This window comes from Gymnoscopelus braueri (genome assembly GCF_963280865.1).
Source record: "Gymnoscopelus braueri genome assembly, chromosome: 13".
NCBI classification, from domain to species: Eukaryota; Metazoa; Chordata; class Actinopteri; order Myctophiformes; family Myctophidae; genus Gymnoscopelus; species Gymnoscopelus braueri.
In genome coordinates, this window is record NC_137615.1 from 2,136,131 (window position 1) to 2,146,130 (window position 10,000).

The 10,000-nt window shown below is 41.6% G+C and overlaps 1 protein-coding gene across 1 annotated transcript in view; it reads left to right on the forward strand.

Annotated features, from left to right (window-relative positions):
* Window positions 1–8,632: 8,632 nt before the first annotated feature.
* Window positions 8,633–10,000, forward strand: part of hoxb8a (homeobox B8a) — a gene marked incomplete at its 3' end in the record, with an annotated part of 12,842 nt that continues 11,474 nt past the window's right edge. Inside the window, exon 1 of the mRNA XM_080447466.1 lies at window positions 8,633–9,083. Coding sequence (XP_080303592.1) covers window positions 8,636–9,083 — 448 coding nt within the window. The 5' untranslated portion in view covers window positions 8,633–8,635. The remainder of the gene's footprint in view (window positions 9,084–10,000) is intronic.

The window sequence follows — 10,000 nt, forward strand, 5'->3', positions numbered from 1 at the left end:
TGTGTGTGTGTGTGTGTGTGTGTCACACGCAGAGAGAGTAAATGAATAAATGACTGAATGTGAATAGGAAGGAAGGAGTAAAAATATATAAAACGTAAATATAAATAAAATTCTAAATCCCACTTGATAAATGTTATTTTATTCGTAGGTTGGCGTTGTGGATATCATATCTCCATAGTGCACGTGCGTGCGTGCAGACGTACGGAGGGAATTGAGGGAGGAATTCACCTTATGGCAGGAGAGGAGACAATAATATTATATTATTTATTTCACATCGTATCTCTTTACAAACAGCAGTGATGGAGGAAATACTCACATTTTTATGTTTTTATTAGTAAAAGTGTCAATACAGCAATATTCCAAATGTACTTGAGTAAGTACAAAAGTATTGGCATCAAAATATACTTAAAGTACCAAAATTCAAAGTACTAATCATCATGCCGAAATGTCCAAATTCAAGTTTTCTAAATGTTTCAAAATCTTTTGAAAATAGTAGATCTACAAGCTCACAACGCCTCACAATGCGAGGCGTTGTGAGCGTATCTGCTATTTTCAAATAGCCAAAGGATATATAGGGCTGAAGAAGTGGTTAATATGTGTTTTGTAATAATAATAAAAAATCTACGCAAGTAACTATAGGCTAACTAACGTTTTAAGCCATTGTAATGGAGTCAAAAAAATACAAAATAGTTTCACGGAAGGTTGACATTTAAACTGATCTCTAATAGAGTGTTCAGAGCAGACAGAGAGATGATTATTAAATTGATCTCCCTGACAGACAGACAGACAGACAGACAGCAGGCCGGCGGTTCGAACCCCGGACCCGGCTGTGGATTTTATGGTTCTGTAGGCCTGCAAATATCTTCTGTTGTTCTGGGAGTCCCTGTGTGTGTGTGTGTGTGTGTGTGTGTGTGTGTGTGTGTGTGTGTGTGTGTGTGTGTGTGTGTGTGTGTGTGTGTGTGTGTGTGTGTGTGTGTGTGTGTGTGTGTGTGTGTGTGTGTGTGTGTGTGTGTGTGTGTGTGTGTGTGTGTGTGTGTACCTTTGTTGTGTCTCACACATCCGGGGGGCTGCGTCCATAAAACGCCACACATCGCGGCCAGACGTCGCGAGGAAATGGGTTTACAGCCCCGCTGTATAACACACACACACACACACACACACACACACACACACACACACACACACACACACACACACACACACACACACACACACACACACACACACACACACACACACACACACACACAAAGAGAGAGAGAGAGAGAGAGAGAAGAAAGACAATCAGAAATGTTTTATCACGGAACGGTGAAAAACAGCATGAATCTAAAATATAAAATAACGTATTAAATGATATTATATTATAACATTATTATAATATTATATTAGGCTATATTATATATTTTTTCAAAATAATCCTTTATAATACATCATATCATGATTATGAATAATAACGAATATAATTACATTTTGTTTTGTCTTTCTGTCTAAATGACATTTTACATAATTACGAAAAATGTTGTTACTAAGTTACTAAGTTATTATTGTTGTTATTATTATATCATTATTATTATTAATATTATTATTACAGTTCATACTATAACATTCATATTGGTTATAAAGAGATGAGAGTGTGTTTTATGATCAAATGATTATGTTGGGTATTAATTATATAAACTTCAAAACAAGGAATACTAATACAATTATTTAATGCACTGGTTCTCAAATTGTGGTTCGGGGTCCATCCAGAGGTCCTTGAGGGGGTTTCAGGGGGCTCAGATTTACCATTCAACCCACACATTGGCTACTTTTTTGCTATTTATTATTATTGATATTTGTAATTATCTTTTTTGTTTTACAAAAGTGAAGTATATTTTTTAATACTTTAACAACACACATTTTTGATGGGGGTCTCTGGCACAAAATATTTTCTGGTGGAGGTCCTTGGCCAAATGCTTAATTTGTAAACCTTGACATGAAAACGTTTGAGAAACAATGATTTAATGTTTTAGGCCGTTAATGTTCAGTAACAGATAATTGTATTTTTCTTTCTTCTGTTCTTTATATTTCTGCTTCGTGGTAAAAAAATAGCGTCATAATAAAGTAATAAGCGTGTAATAATAAGTGTAATAAAGGTATGATAATGTAGTGGTGTAATAATAGGGAGTATTAAAAAAAGAAATAATGAACTGTAAGTCTGTAATACTGTCAGTCAATATTTGCACTGAGGTGAAGGCCGCTGTGTGTGTGTGTGTGTGTGTGTGTGTGTGTGTGTGTGTGTGTGTGTGTGTGTGTGTGTGTGTGTGTGTGTGTGTGTGTGTGTGTGTGTGTGTGTGTGTGTGTCTGTGTGTGTGTGTGTCTGTGTGTGTGTGTGTGTGTGTGTGTGTGTGTGTGTGTGTGTGTGTGTGTGTGTGTGTGTGTGTGTGTGTGTGTGTGTGTGTGTGTGTGTGTGTGTGTGTGTGTCAGGGCTAAAGTGCCGGCTGTAAACAGATTGTAAAAAAGGGATCGTTAGGATTATCTAAGGACTGCAAAAACCACACACACACACACACACACACACACACACACACACACACACACACACACACACACACACACACACACACACACACGTGTGTGTAATTTAAAGACTTTAGGCACAATAAACCACACAAATTCACTAATTAAATATGCACATTTGAAATTTAAAATGTAGCATAAATGTATTCATTTATTGTGAATATTACTGAATCACAAATTATCACTGAAAATATAGAATCATGAAGAAATCGTTTCAAAATTAAAAATTAAAATAAAGGTATAATATTATTATTTAACAAAATTATTATTATTATTACTATTACTATATTACTATTATTACACGCTTGCAGTTGTAGCCTAGTATCAACGTAGGCCTAGAATCAGTGTTACAATTAGCAATAGTATCAATAGTATTATTGTATAATATGATATTATTATTGTACAAAACATTTGCGGATTAAAATTCAGGTTTACTAACAAAATATGGTCACAATTACTATTACTTTATGTATTAATATTCATATTTTTACACTCATTATGACAGCTTGCATCTACATTAAATGGCTATAATAAATGAATGCAAACATTGTTAATTAATTTCATAATTGTAATGTTGATGTGAGCAATATGTTGTGATAGTTAAGTCTGGCATATTGTAATTTTATTTTCAAAACGTTCATATCGCCAAAACACAAAATATTATAATTATCTATATACAAACATTCATGACAATTTACCCAATTTGCTGTACTGTATTGCATTGGTTTTGAATTATATTGAATTGTAAGTGGTTTTTATTGAAGAAATAATTTCAATTTCTACCAAAGAGGTCAGAATGAGCCATGAATGTTACAGTATCATTAAAAACAGGACTATCTTCATCATTCACACAGTAACTTATTGTAGATGTTGCATATGGTTGTGTTCACATTATATTTATGTCAGAGCAAATTAAACCTCTTTTTTTCCACACATTTTTTTTGTTTTGTTACAGTTTCCAGTTATTTTTCCGGCTTATTAACACAGAACCCAGATCAACTATTGAGCTGTGCCGCCCAGAACCAATCTGGGGTTTTATTCCCACAGTTTAAGCTTTTTTTATTGTCGACTTTATAGATCCAATAAAAGACCTCATGAAATGAAAGAGGCTTCTGTTCCGGGATGTCATGACACAAAGAGGCCACTTGGTGGCACTCTTGCTCCACCAATGAACCGCGCCTCAGCTCTGCTTAAGTCCGGCTGGGCTGGGCGGCGCAGCCCACCCCGAGGCCTCTTTCCTTCCACTAAACACACACACAGACACGCACGCACGCACGCACGCACGCACACGCACGGCTAACTTTCCAACAAGGGGAGGAGGAGGGGGAGGAGGAAGAGAAAAAAAAGAAAAAAGTCAGTTTAGGGCCATGCAGGAGAGGCTTGTTCTTAAGAGGTTTTGAGGGGGAAGCGACTACTGGATTGATGTGCGCTTTGGTGTGTGTGTGTGTGTGTGTGTGTGTGTGTGTGTGTGTGTGTGTGTGTGTGTGTGTGTGTGTGTGTGTGTGTGTGTGTGTGTGCGTGCGTGCGTGTGTGCATGCGTGTGCGTGCGTGCGTGCGTGCGTGCGTGCGTGCGTGCGTGCGTGCGTGTGAGACAGAGACGTTGAAAGCCGCTGTCAGTGTGAACACATATCAGAGCTGTGGTTGATAGTAACAGCAGTAAGTGCTCAGAGTGTTAGAATAGATGGATGGTCAGCTAAGCTTCACTCCAACAATGTTTATTCCAAACTAAAGCCTCAGTTATATATATACTTTAGTTGCGTGCAGCCAGGTGTCGTGTGCTGCTCGGTAAATAGCAGATCTACAAGCTCGAACGTGACAGGTTGTGAGCTTGTAGATCTGCTATTTATTGCACGCAACAACAACAACATGCACCAGCATGCAGCAACTACAGTATAAAGCAGGTGTGACTGTGTAACCATATGCACAACATTCACATCAAGGACAGAAAACATTGGAGTGGACGATGTTCCAATTCCTTTTCAGAATATAATATATAGACATGTTAGTGTTATAATAATGTCTCTGAAATGATGCCAACAACACCAAAGAACCATAAACATATATACACATGTTAAGAGTTATACTATGTTATAATAATGGTTATGAAATTATGTTACAACACCACAGAACCATGTATATATATATTTATATATATATATACACATGTTAAGAGTTACAATGTGTTATAATATGTTACAACACCACAGAACCATATATATATATATATATATATATATACACACACACACATGTTAAGAGTTATAATGTGTTATAATATGTTACAACACACAGAACCATGTATATATATATATACACACATGTTATAATGTGTTACAACACACAGAACCATGTATATATATATATATATATATATATATATATATATATATATATATATATATATATATATATACACATGTTATAATGTGTCATAATATGTTACAACACCACAGAACCATGTATATATAATACATGTTAAGATTTATAATATGTTACAACACCACAGAACCATGTATATATAATACATGTTAAGATTTATAATATGTTACAACACCACAGAACCATATATATATATATACACATGTTAAGAGTTATAATGTGTTATAATATAACACCACAGTGCTCCTTTGGAGAGAGAGCTCGGAAAGTCCCTGGTATAATCTCACACACCACGCGGACATAAACACACTTAGAGAATGTAACTTTTAATTCATTTTCTGCAGTTGTTAAGATGTTTTAATGAGCTGTGGACTGGTGGGGCTTTTAGACAGGGGACGTGACGGGTCCGCGCACGAGGCCAGAAGAAGAACATTTCAGCTCCATTTCATTATGATTCTTTTAATGTTTAAAACAAAAATGCGTTTTGCGTGTCTGCTGAAAATATGACAGAGCAGATTAGCCTGGACAACACCAGAGCCTCAAGCCTTAGAGATGCTGTTGTTTGAGTCCAAACATATAGCCATATATGTACATAAAGTATATAACTATATGTATTATGGATAATGTCAGGTATATGGCATATATACATGACATTATAATGTTTGTGTTCTGCACATGCAGTCCAATGCGGGCTGAATTACATTTACAGATATTTGTATATCAAACATAAACGCTAATTGACTTTTATAGCAGGTGTTTGTATAACATACTGCTGTGTGTGTGTGTGTGTGTGTGTGTGTGTGTGTCAGAAATATGAAGCGTTTTGAAAACATATAAATGTTTTACTCTCCTTCCAAAAGGCAGCTTTTAGAGTCATCCGCGCTGTGTATAGCATATTGTCATAAACAAATACATAGAGAGGATATAGAGGATCAATTATTCTTTGGGAAAAATTGGTCGGCCAACAGTTAACGAGCTCTTCAGACTGATTTAAACACAGCGTGGAAATATATAATAAGCTCATTGAGATGGAAACACTGCCCCGTCCGCCTCGTGCACGCGCGCCCATATAATGTTGATGATGTGCCCAAATTAAACATTTAAATGTTGCTGTGACTCTGAGCGGAGCTTCATCACAAAGTGGACCAGGTTTCACCTTCCAAAACCTCACAGTACAAATAATTAACACAGGATAGAAGCGAAATACAATGATGATTCATAGTAGACTATATTATAAACAATGGAAGTATAGGCTGTATATTTCTTTGTCTTTCTGTGGGATGTGGCTGTATTTGCTCTCAGTTCCATATTAACAATATGTGGATTATGTTTTTACGAGCGTTGGCTCGTTAAAGGTGACATAATAACCTTTGTCTCAACACTGTGACCCACGGGGCTCGAACTCTCGGCCCTTGATATTATAATATAACCTTATGGAAAAAACACAATTAAAACATAAATAAAGATACCATTTAAATACAGGGGATATTTCCACACATGGCCGTGGCTGCGCCTTCATGGACTCGGGGCCGTGCGCGCGCGCGGCGCGCGTGAAGCCGCGATTTTACGGCCTTCGGTCAACTCAAGGCGCGCGTCGTAAAACCTCTTAACGGCTTTATTTTGATGCCCCGACGTAAACAACCACACAGTGGTGGCACGGCACGGCCCGGCACGGCCCGGCGCGGTTTATGACGTTTTATAGTTTGTTAAACCGTTTACGGCCGCGACTCCTCTATTACCGGCTCCCCGCCTATCCCCGCCTGCACGGCGGCCCGGCCCGGCCCGGCCTGTCTCTCAGGCCCCGGGCCTCATATCTTTATATCTTTATAGACATCATATTTATAAAAGTATACGATCATCCAATGTTACACCGACGGCCCTGCTCGTTTATTCTGACCGGGGTGTGTGTGTGTGTGTGTGTGTGTGTGTGTGTGTGTGTGTGTGTGTGTGTGTGTGTGGTGTGTGTGTGTGTGTGTGTGTGTGTGTGTGTGTGTGTGTGTGTGTGTGTGTGTGTGTGTCAGTGTGTGTGTGTGTGTGTGTGTGTGTGTGTGTGTGTGTGTGTGTGGTGTGTGTGTGTGTGTGTGTGTGTGTGTGTGTGTGTGTGTTTTGTGTGTGTGTGGTGTGTGTGTGTGTGTGTGTGGTGTGTGTGTGTGTGTGTGTGTGTGTGAGTGAGAGAGAGAGGACTAGACAACTTGTTTTAAAACCGCAATTACATTTATAGTACTTGTTAAAACTGATACCAATTAGGATGGCCTTCTCTCTCTCTCTCTCTCTCTCTCTCTCTCTCTCTCTCTCTCTCTCTCTCTCTCTCTCTCCTCTCTCTCTCTCTCTCTCTCTCTCTCTCTCCTGACATTTGGAGGCCTTCCTTCACTAGACTGATTCTAAACGCATTTCTCGTTAAAAATGTAGGCAGAAGGAAAAAGAAAAAACTAATATTAATGAGATAGACCCCCCCCCACCTCTCATCCTCCTCTCATACCCCTCTCATTCCTCTCCTCCTCTCCTGTGTTTTAAAACTCTCTCTCTCTCTCTCTCTCTCTCTCTCTCTCTCTCTCTCTCTCTCTCTCTCTCTCTCTCTCTCTCTCTCTCTCTCTCTCTCTCTCTCTCTCTCTCTCTCTCTCTCTCTGAATGAGGCTCCAAGCTGCTGAGATCAATCTGCTCTCTCCTCCTGGTTGAATTGGAGGAGAGTGGCTTTAGTTGGTGAGGATGGGGGGGGGGAGAGGGGGGGGGGGATGGTGGAAGGAAGGGGAGGAAGGGGAGGAGGGAGGGGAGGGGGAGGGGAGGGGGTCTGTGTGCATCTGATCGGATGCAAAGCGGCAAAATTCTCATTAAGTCCCCCCTCCCCTCCTGAATATATTAATGCTGCACATATTCTCTCTCTCTCTCTCTCTCTCTCTCTCTCTCTCTCTCATCTTCTCTCTCTCTCTCTCTCTCTCTCTCCTCCTCCTCCCTCCATCCCCCCCTCTTCCCTCGACGGCCCCCCTCCCTCCCTCCCCTCCTCTCCTCTCCCTCCTCTCTCTCTCTCTCTCTCTCATTCTCCCTTCTCTCCGTCTTTCTCTTTTTCTCCTCTTTTCCCATTCTCTCTCTCTCCTGCATCTCACAGGAGGAGCGCGGAGCGGAGCCTCGAACAGCCGACAGACCGAGCATAGAGACGGGCTACCGGGGCAAGGAGTTCGGCTTCGGACGTGCCGAGTGGAGCGGGTGGAGAAACCGTGTGGTTGTTCTGTGTGATGTGGACGTGTGGGGGGGGAAGAGGAGGAAAGCCAATGGGATGTAGACCTCTGATAATAGATGCAAATGATCCACCGGCGGAGGAAAGAAATATGAAACAAGTAATTTGTGGATCAGGAATAAATCACGGAAACCTCGTCCCGTTATTTCTACAGCGGAGCCCTTCATCATCTCTCCCTTCTTCCGCCTCTTCCTCTGAGCTGGAGATTTTATGGAATCGGCGTGATCGTTGTTGTTGGTGTGTAGTTGTTCACATCAACACAACAACCGGCTCCGTTTGTTGTGGTTGAAAAAAAAAAAAAGAACCCTAACGGTAGCCTTGCCTGCTGCTGACACACTAGAGCTTACAGAAAACTACCTTTATCTCCTGTTTTTACTGCTTTTAACAAACTTCTCTATTCAACAAAACACAAAAAAAACTTGAAGCCAAACAAACAGGACATAAAAAAAATAATACAAAAAAAAGATGAGTTCGTATTTCGTCAACTCGCTCTTCTCCAAATACAAGAGCGGAGAGTCGTTGCGTCCGAACTACTATGAGTGCGGCTTCGCCCAGGACCTGGCGGGGTCCCGGCCCACCGTGGTCTACGGCCCGGGCTCCGGGGCCACGTTCCAGCACCCCACCCAGATCCAGGACTTCTACCACCACGGCGCCTCCACGCTGCCCGCCAACCCGTACCAGCAGAGCCCCTGCGCGGTCACCTGCCACGGCGAGCCGGGCAACTTCTACGGCTACGACGCGCTGCAGCGGCAGACGGCGCTGTTCGGGGCGCAGGGTCGGGGGCGGGACGCCGACCTGGTCCAGTACAGCGACTGTAAGCTGGGCTCTGCGCCGGGGCTGGGAGCCGACGAGGCGGACGGGACGGAGCAGAGCCCCTCGCCGACCCAACTGTTCCCCTGGATGAGACCGCAAGGTGAGGAACCAGAACCCATGGCCAACACCACGACAACCCGTGGAGGTTGAGGGTTGATGTTGTTCTTTCTTTGCTTTTTCTCTTCTTCTTCTTCTTCTCCCTGCAGTCAAACACAAGGTGAGTGTCAGTGTGTTGAAGCCGGGATAGGAGGCAGGCAGGCGGGCAGGAGAGGAGAGGCAGAGAGAGGTGGTCCGTGGTTCAGTCAGTCAGTGTCCATGGTGGAATGAAGGCAGAGAGGTGGTCCGTGGGTTCAGTGTCCCCACCATGCCATGGTGGAATGAGAGGATGAAGGAATAACACAGTTGTATAAGTTTAAAAACAGAACACAGTTTCAGGCTCCATTTCCTGCAGTTCAAAGCGTCGCACAAAGGCTGCAGTTTATGGTTTTATTGAAGCAGCTAAAAACTTGTGAATGACTTTATGGTTTGATTGCCTCCTGATTCCTGAAAACACACAAAGAGGTTTAACAGAATGAGAAGAAGTGCATGATGGCAGAAGGGACAGAGAATGAACCAAACGGGGGAATAGAATGCGGTTCTTTTTCTGTATAAAAATCCCTTGTCTAGTTTTTTTTATGAATAGGAAGATTAAATAAATAAAAGACAGCACAGAAGTTGAAACCTTTTCAGCCTTTCTTTTTTCTGTCCTCTTAGCTTCCTTCTCCTGACAGAGAGAGAGAGAGAGAGAGAGAGAGAGAGAGAGAGAGAGAGAGAGAGAGAGAGAGAGAGAGAGAGAGAGAGAGAGAGAGAGAGAGAGAGAGAGAGAGAGAGAGAGAGAGAGAGACCCAAAATACTGACACAAGAGACAGTGGAAAAAGCCAACGCGAATGGGGTGAGAGTTGAACCGCAGTTGGTCAGCTGTACAGACAAATAAAACACTCAATGCAAGTCTCTGAAAGTGTACAAATGGAGAATGTA